The sequence below is a fragment of the Chlorocebus sabaeus genome, chromosome 13 (genome assembly GCF_047675955.1).
Source record: "Chlorocebus sabaeus isolate Y175 chromosome 13, mChlSab1.0.hap1, whole genome shotgun sequence".
NCBI classification, from domain to species: domain Eukaryota; kingdom Metazoa; phylum Chordata; class Mammalia; order Primates; family Cercopithecidae; genus Chlorocebus; species Chlorocebus sabaeus.
The window spans coordinates 31,324,140-31,343,306 of record NC_132916.1 but is presented as its reverse complement, the minus strand read 5'-3'; the positions used below and the strand labels follow the sequence as shown (position 1 = coordinate 31,343,306).

The 19,167-nt window shown below is 43.9% G+C and overlaps 1 protein-coding gene across 2 annotated transcripts in view; it reads left to right on the top strand.

Annotated features, from left to right (window-relative positions):
* BEND3 (BEN domain containing 3) overlaps positions 1-19,167 on the top strand; it is a 47,265-nt gene that overhangs the window by 13,886 nt on the left and 14,212 nt on the right. For both annotated transcript variants that reach the window (XM_008007442.3, XM_073022382.1), the window contains exons 2-3: positions 3,112-3,159; positions 3,660-3,862. In XM_008007442.3, the coding sequence (XP_008005633.1) occupies positions 3,123-3,159; positions 3,660-3,862 (240 nt within the window). In that variant the 5' untranslated portion in view covers positions 3,112-3,122. The remainder of the gene's footprint in view (positions 1-3,111; positions 3,160-3,659; positions 3,863-19,167) is intronic.

The following is a 19,167-nucleotide window of genomic DNA, read 5'->3' as shown; positions in this document are numbered from 1 at the left end:
GGTTATGTGACCATGGCAGTTTCCAAGGGCAGGGACATTCAGGTGACCTGCAGTGTGTTTCCTTGAGAGACCTCCCACCAGGCTGGGAATCCGGTCTTGAATTTCTGCCTGGCATTGTCCAGCCTTCCTAGCCGCTCAGAGACACCCAGCTCAGATGATGGTGATCCAAAGCGAGGTATAGTTCCTTTAAATACAGTGGAAAAATTTAAAATTTTCCACTAAAATTTGCCTCTGGTAAAATAGTTCTCAGACCCTTGAAGTTGACTTACTATTTGTTTTCTATCAATATCACACTGTATGTAATGTTTTTTCAGGTAGGAGATGGCTTGGTGAGTAGGAATTATTTTCAGTTTCCAATAAATCTCATTTTGCTTTTCTCATTCCTCTGAAAATTAGCAATACAGGGATGAAAAGAATTGTGCCTGTCTTGCACTGTTGTGCACTGTTCTTGCACTGAGAATAGTGCTTCACGTCACAAGCACTGTATGTGTTGCCATTATTAGTAACCTTTGCAGTGACGATTGTGCTCATGGATCACCCAGACACACTCTCCCTCTTGCTGCCATCCCCGCCCCATTCACCCGTCTAAAACAGGTACTGTATGTCAAACACGCACCATTCTGTGGCTACTCTTTGAATGTTTCACTGAACATTTTAGATGGCTTTACGGAATTTCTTTCTTTTTTTTTTTTTTTTGAGACAGAGTCACTCAGTCGCCCAGGCTGGAGTATGGTGGCGCGATCTTGGCTCACTGTAACCTCTGCCTCTCCGGTTCAAGCAATTCTCCTGCCTCAGCCTCCCAAGTAGCTGGGACTATAGGCGTGCGCCGCTGTGCGTAGCTAATTTTTGTATTTTTAGTAGAGATGGGATTTCACCATGTTGGTCAGGCTGGTGTTGAACTTCTGACCCCAGGTGATCCGCCCGCCTCGGCCTCCCAAAGTGCTGGGATTATGGGCATGAGCCACCGTTCCCGGCCAGAAATTTCTTAAGAGAAACTTCTTGGTCCTGCTCTCCAGTCATCCTCAACCAAAATGAGAACTCTGTGTTTGTAGTCAGCTTAATCAGTTGTGGGGATCACAACTCCCCAGTGTCAACATTAAAGGTTGCAATGTATATTCTTCTCCAAATGTTACTACCTTTGTATCTTGTACTATTTATGTACATGCTGTCATGGTATTCAGGGGATCTCAAAGACTTAGTGATAATTTTGTTTGTTTTGTTTTGGTGGTACTTTGCCTCATGGTGTCAGTTCCATTCCAGTTGGGCCAGTGGGAGCAGGGGCAGGTTCTGCTTCAGATCCTGCAGCCTGGAAGAAGGCACTGTCCCCCTTTCTTGCTTAATTCCCTCACCTGGTCTGTTTGGACCAGACTGTGTGGAGCTCCAAAGCCCTACACTTAAAAATCCACAGCACCACCGGGTGCGGTGGCTCACACCTCAAATCCCAGCACTTTGGGAGGCTGAGGTGGGCGGAACACGAGGTCAGGAGACTGAGACCATCCTGGCTAACATGATGAAACCCTGTCTCTCCTAAAAATACAAAAAATTTGCTGGGAGCGGTGGCATGCGCCTGTAGTCCCATCTACTTGGGAGGTTGAGGCAGGAGAAGCACTTGAACCTGGGAGGCGGAGGTTGCAGTGAGCCGAGATCACGCCACTGCACTCCAGCCTGGGCAACAGAGCGAGACTGTCTCAAAAAAACAAAAAAAATCCACAGCACCTTTTTCTCTTTGTTGCTTCTGAAGGAAGGGCTATACTAACACTATCTACTAAGAAATATAATGTGACCCACATATGTAATTTTAAATTTTCTAGTAGCCACATTTTAGAAAGCAGATAAAATTAGTTTTAATACAGTGTTGTATTGGCCAGGCACGGTGGCTCACACCTGTAATCCTGGCACTTTGAGAGACTGAGGTGGGTGGATCACGAGGTCAAAGAGATCAAGACCATCCTGGCCAACATGGTGAAACCCCGTCTCTACTAAATATACAAAAAATTAGCTGGGCATGGTGGCGCATGCCTGTAGTCCCAGCTACCCGGGAGGCTGAGGCAGGAGAATCACTTGAATCCAGGAGGCGGAGGTTGCAGTGAGCCAAGATTTGTGCCACTACACTCCAGCCTGGTGGCAGAGCGAGACTGTTTCATAAATAAATAAATGAAATAAAGTATTGTGTTTAGCCCAGTAAGTCCAATATATTATTTCAACATGTAATCAATATAAAACAATTATTAGGTCTGGGCACAGTGGCTCACACGTGTAATCCCAGCACTTTGGGAGGCCAAGGTGGAAGGATCTCTTGAGAAGTTCAAGATCAGCCTGGTCAATATAGTGAAACCCCATCTCTACAAAAAATGTCTTTAAATTAACTGTGTGTGGCGGCATGTGATCCCTGTAGTGCTAGCCATTCCAGAGGCTGAGGCAGGAGGATTGCTTGAAGCCAGGAATCAGAGGCTGCAATGAGCCATGATAGTGCTACTGTACTCCAGCCAGGGTAACAAGAGTGAGACCTTTCCTCTAAAAAACAAAAAAGAATTATTTGTGAGATATTTTGCATTTCTGTTACTAAGCTAAGTCTGAGATTTGGTGTGTATTTTACACTTACAGCACATCTCCCTTGGACTAGCCACATTTTGAGTCTTCAGTAGCCAGTTGTGGCTAGTAGCCACCTTCATGTCATGGGCAGCACAGTTCTCTTGATGACCTGAAGTCGTAAGATTTCAGGATCCGTAACCCCCATCCTTCAGCCTCTTTGTTTCGTGGCTGGAATTTATAAGCATGGACTTAAAAGAGATAATTAAAATTGGGGTCTTTGTTAAGACTTGATTTGTTCATGTAATGTTCCCATGGCTCAGTAAGTGGCTGTCAGTGGATGCTATAAGACATGTTCTGCTCACATAAAGTCTTGGAGAAGAGCTCCCAGCAGGGATGCACAAGGTCTGGCTGCTCTGAGTGTCTGCAGAGAAAATTAGGAGGACACATGCTTCCACAGTGCTGTGCTGCTCTGTTACCTAGAGCCAGGGTTAGGAGGGTAAGAGGATTTTCTGTGGGTAGAGAAAATAAAGAAATAAATCAAGCAATAAGTCAATACATTGTCTTTGTCTTTTTATTTAGTGGACTAGAAGATGAACTCAACTGAATTCACCGAAGATGTAGAAGAAGGTAAAAAAAAAAAAAAATGCCCTTTTTAGAAAATGTTTTTAAGTGAATACTTTTGATTAGGTCATACATTCACATGGTCCAAAAATACACAAAGTTATATAGTGAAAAGTCCCCTCCACCCTCACACTTGTTACCCCCGTTCCCATCCCCCTCCACCCACACACTTGTTATAAGCACCTTGTGTCTCTTTTTAAAAGTTACTTTTTTAAAGCACAAAAAGATAATATTTTAGTTCTCTCCTTCCACTGCCTTCCCTCCCCAAAAATATGTTTAAACCAATTTGAACTAAATGCTCTTGGAACATGGCTTTATTGTATAGCACTAGCGCAGTGAGATAAAGATTGCATTGTTGGAAAGCACAGGTTTGTTACAACTAGACATCATTATCTGAGGGCTGGTGTCAAAGAGCGGCCCACAGACACCCTGCTGCTCGGAGAACCCTGCTGATTTCTGAGCAGCCCTGGTTTTTCCCACTGAGCCCTATTTCTTCTCTGACACAGTTCTAAAAAGTATCACTGTGAAAGTGGAGACAGAGGCTGAAGATGCTGCTCTGGACTGCTCCGTGAATTCCAGGACTTCGGAGAAGCACTCTGTGGACAGTGTCCTTGCTGCCCTGCAGGACTCCAGCAAACGAAAGCAGCTGGTCAGCGATGGCCTGCTAGACTCTGTCCCCGGCGTGAAGAGGAGGCGGCTGATCCCCGAGGTGAGGGCCCGGCCACTGTCACTCTTTGCTTTGGCTCTAACCCTCTCTGATTCCATGCTGAATCTCCCTCTTCTTTTGGCATCCCAGCGACTGCTGAACCCTTGGGCATGGGAAGATTTCATTTAAGCTGTCCCATCTCTGGCTTCAGTTTCTTGAAGGTGTCTGTCTTTAACTGGAATTCTTGTTTGTGTTTGGATTCCTGGTGGGTAAAGGGAGCCTTCACATGGCAGCTGCTTTTGCGTTATTTTGCTGTGCTTTATGGGGGAAAGCAGGAGCTTGCTGATGGAGAGGACGGTTAACGTAAGCCTACCACACTTGACATAGTAGCTGATTCTTGCAAAAGTGGGGCATTAGCTGGAGGTCAGGTCTTTTCCTAAATTAAATCGATCATTCATTTATTTAAATAGAGACTGGATCTCACTATGTTGCCCAGGCTGATCTTGAACTGCTGGCCTTGAGTGATCCTCCTGACTTGGCCTCCCAAAGTGCTGGAATTACAGGTGTGAGCCATAGTGCACGGCCAACTCTTTGTTTAATTGGTTTGTTTTAATTCTCCCCTGTTGGATGTTAGGGCAGATCCAAACAAATTGGGAAGTTATACATTTTAGGGATTTGGTTAGGCTTTAATTTGCATAATGATGAGACTAAGATTTTAACCAAGATTTAAATATACATGTTTATAGTGAGGTCCTACATTCCACATCATGCAACATTGAGTGATAGGTTTGTTGGGTTTTTGTTTTGTTTTGTTTTGTTTTGGTTTTTGAGACGGAGTTTTGCTCTTCTTGCCTAGGCTGGAGTACAGTGGCATAGTCTCAGCTCACTGCAACCTCTGCCTCCTGGGTTCAAGTGATTCTCCTGCCTCAGCCTCCCGAGAAGCTGAGATTACAGGCATGCGCCACCACGCCCAGCTAATTTTGTATTTTTAGTAGAGACGGGGTTTCTCCATGTTGGCCAAGCTGGTCTTGAACTCCCGACCTCAGGTGATCTGCCCGCCTTGGCCTCCCAAAGTGCTGGTATTACAGGCATGAGCCACTGTGCCTGGCGATGAGTGATACTTTTATTTACTATCTTATTTATTCAGGTTTTTTTTTTTTTTTTTTTTTTTTTGTGCTAACTCTTCATTCTGGTCTGAATGGCTTTTCTTTTTTAAACTACTTTGTTTCTCTAATTTATTTGGGTTAAAAAAAATTTTTTTTTCTTTGAGACGGAGTTTCACTCTTGTTGGCCAGGCTGAAGTGCAATGGCGCGATCTTGGCTCACCACAACCTCCGCCTCCCGGGTTCAAGTGATTCTCCTGCCTCAGCCTCCCGAGTAGCTGGGATTACAAGTGTGCGCCACCACACCTGGCTAATTTTTGTGTTTTTAGTAGAGATGGGGTTTTTTCGTTTTGGTCAACTGGTCTTCAACTCCCAACCTTAGGTGATCCGCCTGCCTCAGCCTCCCAAAGTGCTGGGATTACAGGTGTGAGCCACCGCAGCGGGCCCAAAACAACTTTATTAAGATATAATTCACATACTATGCCTTTCACCAATTTAAGTTACATAGTTTAATGTGTGAGTTTATTTATTTATTTTTTTTGTCTGAGACAGAGTCTCACTCTGTCTGTCACCCAGGCTGGAATGCAGTGGCGCAATCTCAGCTCACTGCAACGTCTGCCTCCTGTGCTCAAGCGATTCTCCCGCCTCAGCCTCCTGAGCAGCTGGGATTACACGTGTGGACCACCACGCCTGGCTAATTTTTTATTTTTTGTAGAGATGGGGTTTCACCATGTTGGTCCAGGCTGGTCTCGAACTCCTGACCTCAAGTGGTCTGCTGGCCTTGGCCTACCAAAGTGCTGGGATTACAGGTGTGAGCCACCGCGCTCAGCACTAGTTTAATGGTGTTTAGTATATTCACAGAGTTATGCAATTTTAGGACTTTTTTATAACCTTACAAAGAGTCCCTGCCCATTAGCAGTAGCTCCTCATTCCCTACTTTTCCAGCTCCTGACAATCACTAATGTACTTTCTAAGGATTTGCCTATTGTGGGCATTTCATTTTTATTTTTAATTGATTGATTGATTGATGGATGGATGGAGTTTTGCTGTGTGGCACAGGCTTGGAGTAAAGTGGCATGAGCTCAACTCACTGCAACCTCTGCCTCCTTGGTTAAGCGATTCTCCTGACTCAGCCTCCCGAGTTGCTGGGATTACAGGCGGGCACCACCACACCTGGCTAATTTTTGTATTTTTAGTAGAGATAGGGTTTCACTATGTTGGCCAGGCTGACCTCAAACTCCTGACCTCAAGTAATTCACCCGCCTCGGCCTTCCAAAGTGCTGGGATTACAGGCGTGAGCCACTACACCCGGCCAATTCTAGGCATTTCATGTAATGTAATCATGTATTCTGTGGCCATTTGTGTCTGACTTCTTAGCGTAATGTTTTCAAGGTTCATCATCTATGTATCAGTACTTCATTTCTTTTTGTTTTAACAGACTTTATTTTATAGAGCAGTTTTTTTTTTTTTTTTTTTTTTTTTTTTTTGCGACGGAGTCTCACTCTGTCGCCCAGGCTGGAGTGCAGTGGCGCGATCTCGGCTCACTGCAAGCTCCGCCTCCCGGGCTTACGCCATTCTCCTGCCTCAGCCTCCCGAGTAGCTGGGACCACAGGTGCCCGCCACCTCACCTGGCTAGTGTTTTGTATTTTTTAGTAGAGACGGGGTTTCACCGTGTTCGCCAGGATGGTCTCGATCTCCTGACCTCGTGATCCGCCCGTCTCGGCCTCCCAAAGTGCTGGGATTACAGGCTTGAGCCACCGCGCCCGGCCTTAGGTTCACAGAAAAATTGAGCAAAAGATACAGATTTCCCAGGTACTTCCTTACCCCTACATGTGTATAACCTCCCCCATTGTCAACATTCTATACCAGATTGATACATTTGTTACAGCTGATGATTTCCCATGGACACATTATCGCCCAAAGTCAATAGTTTACATTAGGGCTCACTCTTGCTGTTGTATTGTCTGTGGGTTTGGACAAATGTATATACCATTTGTAGTGTCATACAGAGTAGTTTCGGTGTCCCAAAAATCTGCTATGCTCTGTCTGTTCATCCTTCCCTCCCACATAACCCCCAGCAACCACTGATCTCTTTACTATCTCCATACTTCTACCTTGTCCAGAATGTCATGAAGTTGGAGTCATACAATATGTAGCCTTTTTAGATTGGTTTGTTACACTTAGCAATATGCATTTGAGTTTCCTCCATGTCTTTTCATGGCTTGATAGCTCATTTTCTTTTAGCACTGAATTATATTCCATTGCCTGGATGTATCAGAGTTTATTTATTCATTTACCTACTAAAGGACATCTTGGATGCTTGGATGCTTCCAAGTTTTGGCAATTATGAATAATGCTGCTATAAACATCCATGTATAAGTTTTCTTGTGGACATAAGTTTTTAGCTCCTTTGGATAAACACCAAGGAGTGTGATTATGTTTAGTTTGGTAAAAAACTACCAAACTGCCTTCCAAAGTGGCTGGACCATTTTACAGTCCAACTAACAAGTTCCTCTTGTTCCACATCCTTGAAAGCATTTGCTGTTGTGAGTGTTCTGGGTTTTGGCCAGTCTAATAGGTATGTTGTAGTATCTTGGCTTTTTGTTTGTTTGTTTGTTTGTTTGTTTGTTTAGTTTAAAAAAAATTTTTTTTTGTAGAGATGGGGGTGGTCTCACCATGTTGCCCAGGCTATTCTCAACCTCCTGGCCTCAAGCGATCCCCTTGCCTCAGCCTCCTAAAGTGTTGGGATTACAGGCATGAGCCACTGTGCCCAGTGGTTGTGTTTTTATGTTGTTGTTGTTGTTGGAGACACAGTCTCTCTGCTGCCAGGGTGGAGTGTAAAAGCAGTGGCACAGCTAGGTGTGGTGGTTTGCACCTGTAATCCCTGCACCTTAGGAGGCTGAGATGGGTGGATTGCTCGAGTCCAGGAGTTCCAGACCAGCCTGGGCAATGTGGCAAAACCGTGTCTCTACAAAATAATTAACCAGGCGTGGTGGCACATACCTGTAGTCCCAGCTACTCAGGAGGCTGCAGTGGGAGGATCGCCTGAGCCTGGGAGGTCAGGGCTGCCTTGAGCCATGGTTGTGTCACTGCAATCCAGCTTGGGTGACAGAGTGAGACCCTGTCTCCAAAAAAAAAAAAAAAAGAAAAAAAAAAGCAGCGACACAGTCAGCTCACTAATCTCAAACTCCTGGGCTCAAGGGATCCTCCTCTTTCAGACTCCCAAGTAGCTGGGAGTACAGGCATGCCAGCACCATGCCTGGCTAATTGTTAAATTTTTTGTAGAGATGGAGTTTTTTGGTCGTTTTATTTATTTATTTTTGAGACGGAGTTTTGCTCTTGTTGCCCAAGCTGGAATGCCATGGTGCGATCTCGGCTCACCTCAACCTCCGCCTACCGGGTTCAAGCGATTCTCCTGCTTCAGCCTCCAGAGTAACTGGAATTACAGGCACGCGTCACCACACCTGGCTACTTTTGTGTTTTTAGCAGAGACGGGGTTTCTCTATGTTGGTCGGGCTGGTCTTGAACTCCCAACCTTAGGTGATCCGCCCCCCTCAGCCTCCAAAGTGCTGGGATTACAAGCATGAGCCACCACACCCGGCTGTTGTTCTCTTAATTTGTGCTTCCTCGACAACATATGATGTGGAGAATCTTTTTATATGCTTATTTGCCAGCAGTATAGCTTTTTTGGTGAAGTGGCTATTAAGATTTTGGCCCATTTTAATTTTTATTTTATAGAGATAGCATCTTGCTATGTTGTCCGGGCTCAAGCTCCTGGGCTCAAGTAACCCTCTGGCCTCAAGCCTTTGAAAGTGCTGAGATTACAGGCTTGAGCCACCACACCTGGCTGGCTCATTTTTAAATTGGGTTTTGTTCTTATTGTTGAATTTTAAGAGTTCTTTGTATATTTTGATTAACAGTCCTTGATCAGGTATGTCTTTTGCAAATATTTTCTCCCAGCCTGTGGCTTGTCTTTTCATTCTTTTTGACAGTATCTTGTGGAGCAGAAATGTTTCCTTTTAATGAAGTCCAGTTTATTAATTCTTTCATAGACTATGGCTTTGCTGTCATATCTAAAAAGTTACTGCCAAACCCAAGGTCATCTAGATTTTCTCTGATGTTATCTTCTAGGTGTTTTATAGTTTTTCATTTTACATTTAGGTTTGTGATCCATTTTGAGTTGATTTTTTAAAGGGTGTAAGGGCTATGTCTAGATTGACATATTTGCATGTGGATGTCCAGTTTGGTCCAGTAACATATGTTGAAAAGACCGTCTGTGTTCCATCGTATTGCTTCCGTTGACTGTCTTTATGCAGTTCTACTTCTGGGCTCTCTATTCTGTTCTGTTGATCCATTTATTCTTGCCCCAGTACCACCCTGTCTTGATTACTGTAGCTTTTTGGTAAATGTTGAAGTCAGATAGTACAGTATCCATCTTTTCACTGTGTTCTTTTCTTTCACTGTTGTGCTGGCTATTCTGGGCTTTTGTCTGTCCATGTAAATTTTAGAATTAGTTTATTGATATCAGCAAAATAGCTTGCTGGGATTTTGATTTGGATCGTATTGAATCTATAGGTCAAAGTGGGAAGAACTGATGTCTCGAAAATACTGAGTCTACCTCTCTATGAGCAGGGAATGTCTCTCCATTTATTTAATTTTTTAATTACTTTCATCAGTTTTGTACTGTCCCTCATATACATCTTGTATACATATGTATTTTGTTAGGTTTATAAGTAAGTATTTCATGTTTTTGGAGACCTGATATAAATGGTATTGTGTTTTTAATTTTAAATTCTACTTGTTTATTGCTGGTGTACAGGAAATAAAATTGACTTTTGTATAGTAACCTTGTATACTACAAGCTTCCTATAAATTGCTTATTAGTTCCAGTTGGTTTTTGGTTGATTCTTTTGGATGTTCTACACAGACAATCATGTCATATGCAAAGAAAGACAGTTTATTTCTTCCTTCCCAATCAGTATACCTTTTACTTCATTTTCTTTTCTTACTGCATTAGCTAAGACCTTCAGTACAGTATTGAAAAGGAATGAGGAGAGGGAGACATCCTTGCTTTGTGCCTGATCTTAATGGGAAACCTTCTAGTTTCTAGCCATTAAGTATGATATTAGCTGTGGGATTTTTGTAGGTGTTCTTTTTCAAGATGAGGAAGTTTCCCTCTAGTCCTAATTTACTGAGAGTTTTTGTTATGAATGGTGTTGGATTTTGTGAAGTGCTTTTTCTATATTTATTGACATGATCATGTCTTACCCTATTGCTGTGGTGGATTACATTAACTGATTTTTAAATGATGAACCCCTTTGCATGTCTAGGGTAAATCTAAGTTGGTCATGGTGTGTAAAATCAGTTTTTTTTTTTGGAGATGGAGTCTCACTCTGTTGCCTAGGCTGGAGTGCAGTGGTGTCATCTTGGCTGCCTGCAAGCTCCGCCTCCCGGGTTCAAGCAGTTCTCCTGCCTCAGCCTCCCAAGTAGCTGAGACTACAGGCACCCACTACCACACCCGGCTAATTTTTTGTATTTTAGTGGAGATGGGTTTCACCATGTTGCCCAGGCTGGTCTCCAACTCCTGAGCTCAGGCAGTCCGCCCACCTCTGCCTCCCAAAGTGCTAGGATTGCAGGCATGAGCCACCATGCCTGGCCTCAATTTTTTTAAACGTGAGGCTGGCCACGTGGGAGACAGACTTATTACTCAAATCAGTCTCCTGCTAATGTTTTACTGAGGGTTTTGCATCTGTTCATGAGAAATATCTGTAGCTTTTTTTCTTGTGATGTCTTTGTCTGGTTTTGGTATTAAGGTAATGCTGGCCTCATAGAATGAGTTAGGAAGTAGTTTCTCTGCTTCTGTTTTCTGAGACTGTAGAGAAATTATATCATTTTTCCCTTAAATGTTTGGTAAAATTCACCTTTGAACCCATTTGGGCCTGGTACTTTGTATTCTGGACGGCTATTAGTTACTGATTGAATTTCTTTAATAGATAAAGCCGTATTCGAAATGTGTCTTCTTCCATGAGTTCTAGAAGATTGTGTCTTTTAAGGAATTAGTGTCTTTCCTCTAGGTTATCAAATTTGCAGACATAGAGTTGGTCATAGTGTTCCTTTATCATCCTTTCAATGCCCATGTGGTCTGTAGTGGGATCTCTCATTTCTGATATTATTTGTGTCCTCTTTCTCCCTCTAAGTTAGCCTGCTAGAGGTATATGGATTTTACTGATCTTTTCAGAGAAACAGATTTTGGTTTCATTGATTTTTTTATCTGTTGATTTCCCGTTGCAATTTCATTGATTTCTACACTAATTTTTATTGTTTCATTTCTTCTGCTTACTTTGGATTTAATTTGCTTTTCTAGTTTTCTCAGGTAAAAGCTTAGATGATTTTTAGATCTTTTCTATTATATGCCTTCAATACTATAAATTTTCCTCTAACCACCCTTTTTGCTGCATTTCACAAATTTTGGTAAATTGAGTTTTCATTTTCTTTCTTTTCTATTTTTGAGACGGAGTCTCACTCTGTTGCCCAGGCAGGAGTGCAGTGGTGCGATCTTGGCTCACTGTAACCTCTGCCTTCCAGGTTCAAGCAATTATCCTGCCTCAGCCGACTGAGTAGCTGGGATTACAGGCGCCCACCACCATGCTTGGCTAATTTTTGTATTTTTAGTAGAGACGGGGTTTTGCCATGTTGGCCAGGCTGGTCTCGAACTCCTGACTTCAGGTGATCCACTGCCTCTGCCTTCCAAAATGCTGGGATTACCGGCATGAGCCACTGTACCTGGCCTAATTTTCTGGGTTTTTTAAGCATATTAATTATACTTTTTTCTTAAATATTTTTTTCTTTTTTTTTAATGGTTGCCCTAAAGTTTGCAACATGTATTTACAACTAGTCCAAGTACATGTTCAAATAACTTACCACTTCAGGAGTGGTGTGAGTACCTTATAATGAAAGAGTCCAAATTCCTCCCTCTTCTCCCTTGTATTATTGCTGTCATTCATTTATATATAAGTGCGTGTACACGCGCGTGCGAGCATATATAGTTGACTGCATTATGGCTGTTATTATTTTGAACAAAGAGTTCTCAAAGTAACAAATATAAAGTTTTTATTTTACCTTCAGTTATTCCTTCCCTGATGCACTTTCTTTCTTTATGTAGATTCATGTTTCTGACCTCTGTCATTTTCTTTCTCTCTGAAGAAGTCCTTTGAACATTTCTGGCAACAAGCTCCCTAATTTATTTTATTTATTGATTTATATGAGACACAGCCTTGCTCTGTCGCCCAAACTGGAGTACAGTGGCGCGATCTTGGCTGAATGCAACCTCCACCTCCCAGGTTCAAGTGATTCTCGTGCCTCAGCCTCCCCAGAAGCTGAAATTACAGGCATGTGCTACCACACCCAGCTAAGTTTTGTATTTTTATTAGAGACAGGGTTTCTTCATGTTGGCCAGGATGGTCTCGAACTCCTGACCTCAAGCAATCTGCCTGCCTTGGCCTCCCAAAGTGCTGGGATTACAAACATGAGCCAGCACACCTGGCCTCTGTAGTATAATTTAAAATCAGGTAATGTGATTCCTTCAATTGTGTTCTAGGATAGCTTTGGATATTCTGGGTCTTTGGTGGTTCCATATAAGTTTTAGGATTATTTTTTCTGTTTCTGTGAAGAATATCATTGGAATTTTGATAGGGATTGTATTAAATCTGTAATTGGTAGCCGGGCGCAGTGGCTCACGCCTGTAATCCCAGCACTTTGGGAGGCTGAGGTGAGTGAATCATTTGAGGTCAGGAGTTTGAGACCAGCCTGGCCAACATGGTGAAACCCCGTTTCTACTAAAAATACAAAAATTAGCTGTGCACAGTAGCACGTGCCTGTAGTCCCAGCTACTCAGGAGGCTGAGGCAGGAGAATCACTTGAACCCAGGAGGCGGAGGTCACAGTCAGCCGAGATCATGCCACTGCACTTTATCCTGGGTGACAGAGCGAGGCTGTGTCTCAAAAAAAATGAAATCCTTTTTTTTTTTTTTTTTTTTTTTTTGGAGACGGAGTCTCACTCTGTGGCCCAGGCTGGAGTGCAGTGGCACAATCTCAGCTCACTACAAGCTCCACCTCCTGGGTTCACGCCATTCTCCCGCCTCAGCCTCCCGAGTAGCTGGGACTACAGGCACCCGCCACCAGGCCGGCTAATTTGTTTTTGTATTTTTAGTAAAGACGGGGTTTCACTGTGTTAGCCAGGATGGTCTCGATCTCCTGACATCGTGATCCACCCACCTCGGCCTCCCAAAGTGCTGGGATTACAGGCGTGAGAAAAAATATAAAATCTTTAGTTGGCTTTTGGTAGTGTGGATAATATTTCACTTTAACAATATTGATTTTTCGAATCATGAATGTGGAATATCATTCCTTTTTTTGTGTCTTCTTCAGTTTCTCATGTGAATGTTTTACCATTTTCATTGTAGAGATATTTCACTTTTTTTTTTTTTTTTTTTTTTGGAGACAGAGTCTCGCTCTTTTGCCCAAGCTGGTGTGCAATGGGGCAATCTTGGCAACCTCACCTCCCAGGTTCAAGTGATTCTCCTGCCTCAGCCTCTCAAGTAGCTGGGATTACAGGCACCCGCCATCACGCCTGGCTAATTTTTGTATTTTTAGTAGAGACCAGGTTTCGCCATGTTGGCCAGGCTGGTCTCCAGCTCCTGACCTCAGATGATCAGCCAGCCTCAGCCTCCCAAAGTGGTAAGATTATAGGCATGAGCCACTGCGCCTGGCCGAGATCTTTCACTTCTTTGGTTAAATTAATTCCTAGATAATTAATTTTTATGTGTAGCTATTGTAAATTATATTACTTTCTTGATTTCTTTTTCAGATTGTTCAATTTCAGCACATAGAAACACTCCTGGTTTTTGTATGTTGCTTTTGCATCCTGCCACTTTGCTGCATTTGGATGTCAGTCCCCTTCCTTCTTGCTTGCACAGTTTCTAAGGAGAATGTAGGTGTAATTCTTATCTTTGCTCCTTTATAGGTAAAGTGTTTTGTTCCCCACTTTACTTCTTTCAGGATTTTTTTTTTATCTTTGATTTTCTATAGTTTGAAAACAATATGCCTAGGTATAGTGGATTGTTTTGTTTTGTTTTGTTTTTCGTGTATCATGTTTGCTATTCTCTGAACCTCTTAGATCTGTGGTTTGGTATCTTACCTTAATTTGGGGACATTCTCAGTCATTGTAGTTTCAAATATTTCTTCTGTTCCTTTCTGTCTTTCCATGTATTCCCATGGTGTATATGTACCACCCTTTGTAACACTTTTTGTAGTTGTCCCACAGTTCTTGGTCGGTCTGTTCAATTTTTCCAGTCCTTTTTCTCTTTGCTTTTCTGTTTTTGAGGTATCTATTAAGATATCCTCAAACTCAGAGATTTCTTTTTTCAGCCATGTCCAGCCTACCAAAAAACCCATCAAAAGGATTCTTCTAGCTGGGTGTAGTGGCACATGCCTATAGTCCTAGCTAGCTACTTAGGAGGCTGAGGCAGGAGGATTGCTTGAGGCCAGTAGTTTGAGGCTGCAGTAAGCCAAGATTACACCACTGTATTTCAGCCGGCAGGGGTCAAAGCAAGAACCTGTCTCTAAACAAAAAAAAAAGGACTCTTCATTTCTATTACAGTGTTTTTCTTATACCTAGCATTTCTTTTTTATTGTTTCTTAGAATTTCAGGCCAAGTGTGGTGACTCATGTTTGTAATCCCTTTGGGAGGCTGAGGTGGGAAGATTGCTTGAACCCAGAGTTTAAGACCAGCCTGGGCAACATAGCAAGACCCTGTCTCTTAAAAAAAAAAAAAAAAAAAAAGTATTTTCATTTGTGTGTCCCTTGACCATCTGGTTTTTTTTTTTGAGATGGAATCTTGCTCTGTCACCCAGGCTGGAGTGTGCAGTGGCACAATCTCAGCTCACTGCAACCTCCACCTCCCAGATTCAAGCGATTCTCCTGCCTCAGCCTCCTGAGTAGCTGGGATTACAGGTGCGTGCCACCATGCCCAGCTAATTTTTGTATGTTTAGTAGAGATGGGGTTTCACCATGTTGGTCGGGCTGGTCTCAAACTCCTGACCTCATGATCCACCCGCCTCGGCCTCCCAAAGTGCTTGCACCCAGCCAACCATCTATTCTTGCATGTTGTCTACTTTAGCCATTAGAGTCCTTGGCATATTAATCATAGTTGTTTCACATTCTCTGTTTGATAATTCCAGCATCCCTACCACCTGTGAGTCTGGTTTGGTCTTAGTATGCCTTGTAGTTTTTTCTTTTCCCTGTTTTTTTTTTTTTTTGAGATAGAGTCTCGCTTTCCTACCTAGGCTGGAGTGCAGTGGTGCTGTCTCTGCTCACTGCAACTTCCACCTCCCAGATTCAAGTGATTCTCCTGCCTCAGCGTCCCAAGTAGTTACGATTATAGGCATTCGCTGATTTTTGTATTTTTAGTAGAGACGGGGTTTTGCCATGTTGACCAGGCTGGTCTCAAACTCCTGACCTCAAGTGATCCACCCGCCTCGCCTCTGAATGTGCTGGGATTACTGGCCCAGCCTTGTAGGTTTTTTTCTTTCCTGTTTTTTGCTTTTTGAGACGGAGTCTTGCTCTGTCACCCAGGCCGGAGTACAGCGGTGCGATCTCGGCCCACTGCAACCTCTGCCTCCTGGGTTCAAGCAATTCTCCTGCCTCAGCCTCCCTAGTAGCTGTGGCTACAGGCGCATACCACCATGCCCAGCTAATTTTTGTAGTTTTAGTAGAGACAGGGTTTTACTGTGTTGACCAGGATGGTTTCAATCTCTTGACCTTGTGATCCGCCCACCTTGGCCTCCCAAAGTGCTGGGATTACAGGCGAGAGCCACCATGCCCAGCCAGTTTTTTCTTAATAAGCAGACATGGTATCCTGAGTACAAGGAACTCCTGTGAATAGTCCTTCAGTAATGTTGGAGGAGAGGAAGGAAGGGAGAGAGCAGCATTCTCCAGTCCTGGATTTGGTCTCCATTTTTTTTTTTTTTTTTTTTTTTAGATGGAGTCTCGCTCTGTCTCCAGGCTGGAGTGCAGTGATGTGAAATCGGCTCACTGCAACCTCCACCTCCCGAGTTCAAGCAATTATCCTGCCTCAGCCTACCAAGTAGCTAGGACTACAAGTGCGTGCCACCATGCACAGCTAGTTTTTGTATTTTTAGTAGAGAGAGGGTTTCACCATGTTGGCCAGGATGGTCTCCATCTCTTGACCTCGTGATCTGCCCACCTCAGCCTCCCAGGGTGCTGGCATTACCAGCGTGTGCCTGGCCAGGTCTCAGTCTTTTAGCAGCCCTGGATCTCTGGACTGCGAACTTCACTTGGACTTCTTTGTTCCTCCGTTCCTCCCTTAAGTGGGACAGGATGAGTCAAGTGGGCTGATGTTAGGTGTTTCTTTTCCTCCAGGTAGAAGGCTGGAGCTGGAGTTGGGTATCTCCCTTCCTGTCAGTTAGGCTCTGATAAAACCCCTGCAGGTTTAGCTCACCTTAAATAGTTCTCCCGAGGGCAAGCCTTAAGAGAAGGCGGCCTGGCGCGGTGGCTCACGCCTGTAATCCCAGCACTTTGAGAGGCCCAGGCGGGTGGATCATGAGGTCAGGAGCTCGAGACCATCCTGGCTAACATAGTGAAACCCTGTCTCTACTAAAAATACAAAAAAATTAGCCGGGCATGGTGGCGGGTGCCTATAGTCCCAGCTACTCGGGAGGCTGAGGCAGGAGAATGGTGTGAACCTGGGAGGCGGAGCCTGCAGTGAGCCAAGATCATGCCACTGCACTCCAGCCTGGGCGACAGAGCAAGACTCTGTCTCAAAAAAAGAAAAAAGAAAAAAAGAGAATGCTCTGATATTTCAAATTGGTTCCCTTTTCTCTCCACCTGCCAGAAGTAGAAGGGGATTTTTCTCTAATATTCACCGTGAGAACCTGGTAGGGTTCTTGGAGGTAGTGTGTCCAGAATTTATTTCTTCTGGTGGGTTCTTGGTCTCGCTGACTTCAGGAATGAACCTGCGGACCCTTGCAGTGAGTGTTACAGCTCTTAAAGATGGTGTGTCTGGAGTTTGTTCCTTCAGACGCTCAGACGTGTCAGGAGTTTATTCCTTCTGGTGGGTTTGTGGGTTCATGGCCTCGCTGACTTCACAAGTGAAGCTGCAGACCTTCACAGTGAGTACAGCTCTTAAAGGTGGCACGTCCAGAGTTGTTTGTTCCTCCTGGTGGGTTCATGGTCTCGCTGACTTCAGGAATGAAGCCACAGACCCTTTTGGTGAGTGTTAACAGCTCATAAAGGTAGTGCAAACCCAAAGAGTGAGCAGCAGCAAGGTTTATTGTGAAGAGCAAAATAATAAAGCTTCCACAGCATGGAAGAGGACTCGAGTGGGTTGCTGCTGCTGGCTTGGGTGGCCAGCTTTTATTCCCTTATTTAGCCCTGACCACGTCCTACTGATTGGTCCATTTTACAGAGCGCTGATTGGTCCATTTTACAGAGTGCTGATTGGTGCGTTGATAATCCTTTAGCTAGACAGAGTGCTGATTGGTGCATTTTTACAGAGTGCTGATTGGTGCATTTACAATCCTTTAGCTAGACACAGAGCACTGATTGGTACGTTTTTACAGAGTGCTGATTGGTGTATTTACAATCCTTTAGCTAATCACAGAGTGCTGATTGGTGCGGGTTTACAGAGTGCTGATTGGTGTGTTTACCATCCTTAAGCTAGACACAGAGTGCTGATTGGTATGTTTGTACGGAGTGGTGGTTGGTGCATTTACAATCCTTTAGCTAGACACAGAGTGCTGATTGGTGTGTTTACAATCCTCTAGCTAGACAGAAACGTTCTCCAAGTCCCCAATCGACCCAGAAGCCCAGCTGGCTTCACCTCTCAGTGGAACCCACAAAAGTGTGGGACCTGTGCTGATTGGGTACCCCTGGAGATTTTAACTCTCAGACTTGTCCACACTTCATCTCCAGCGGCTCCTCAGTTGCAGTTCAGGTTTCCCTGCCCTCGCCCTGGTTCCTGTGGAAGTCTGCTCTCGGGTGTCTGCTATGGTAAGCTGGGAGTCTCTGTATTCACCCGTCTGTTTCGCCAAGTCTGGGGGCAGTGGTTTGCCCTGTGACCTTACCAGTCTTAAGGGTCTAAGAAAACGTGTTGATTTTTTCAGTTTGTTCAGCTTTTTCCTTGTAGTTAGGATGGAGGGCTGACTTTCAGGCTCCTTCCATGCTGGACCAGAAACCTGAAGCCCTTCATCTTCTTTCATGGCCAAATAATATTCCATTGTATAGATGCTTTTTTTTTTTTTTTTTTTTTCCAAGATAGGGTCTCGCTGTGTTGCCAAGTCAGGTCTCAAACTCCTAGCCTCAAGGGATCTCCTGCCTCGGCCTCCCAGAGTGTTGAGATTACAGGCGTGAGCCACGGAGCCCAACTTCACCACCTTTTGTTTATCCATTCATCAGTTGACAGACATTTTGGGTTGCTTCTAGTTTTTGAGTATCATAATTAATAGTTAAATGAGACATTTAAAAAAAATCTATAATGTCCAGAAAAAAATGTTGATTTTTTTTTTTTTTTTTTAAATATCTATGATAATTTTTTTTGAGGCACGGTCTTGCTCTGTCACCCAGGGTGAGTGCAGTGGTGTGGCCACGGCTCACTGCAGCTTCAACCCTCTGGGCTCAGTGGATCTTCCCACCTCAGCCTCCCAAGTATCTGGGACTGCAGGCACGCACCACCACACCCAGGTAATTTTGTTTTCTGGGGTCGTTTTTTTTGTAGAGTTGGGGTTTGGCCATGTTGCCCAGGCTGGTCTGGAACTCCTGGGCTCAAGCATTCCTCCTGCCTCAGCCTCCCAAAGTGCCGGGATTACAGGCGTGAACCATCGTGCCTGGCTGATAATTTTTAATAAAGGAATAATTAGAAATATTCCACCCTTGACTCTGACTGCCTAACCCTGCCACTTGCTGCATACCTTGTGATCTGGGCAAGTTTCATGCATGGATGGCAGTTTCTAGTGCAGTAAGTAATCACTAGATGAAAACCCACAAATCTGATCTGTGGTCTGCTGTGGCAGATGAAAGCTACAAGACAGCTAGTGGAATAGTTTAACCATACTTTATTATTCTTTTCCTTTGTGATTGACATTTAGATGTTTTCCAATTTTATATTATTCCAAGTAATGCCGGGAAAACATCCCCATACATCAACACAGTGACTGTATGAGTGTTTCTGTAGGTTAGATTCCTAGAGGTT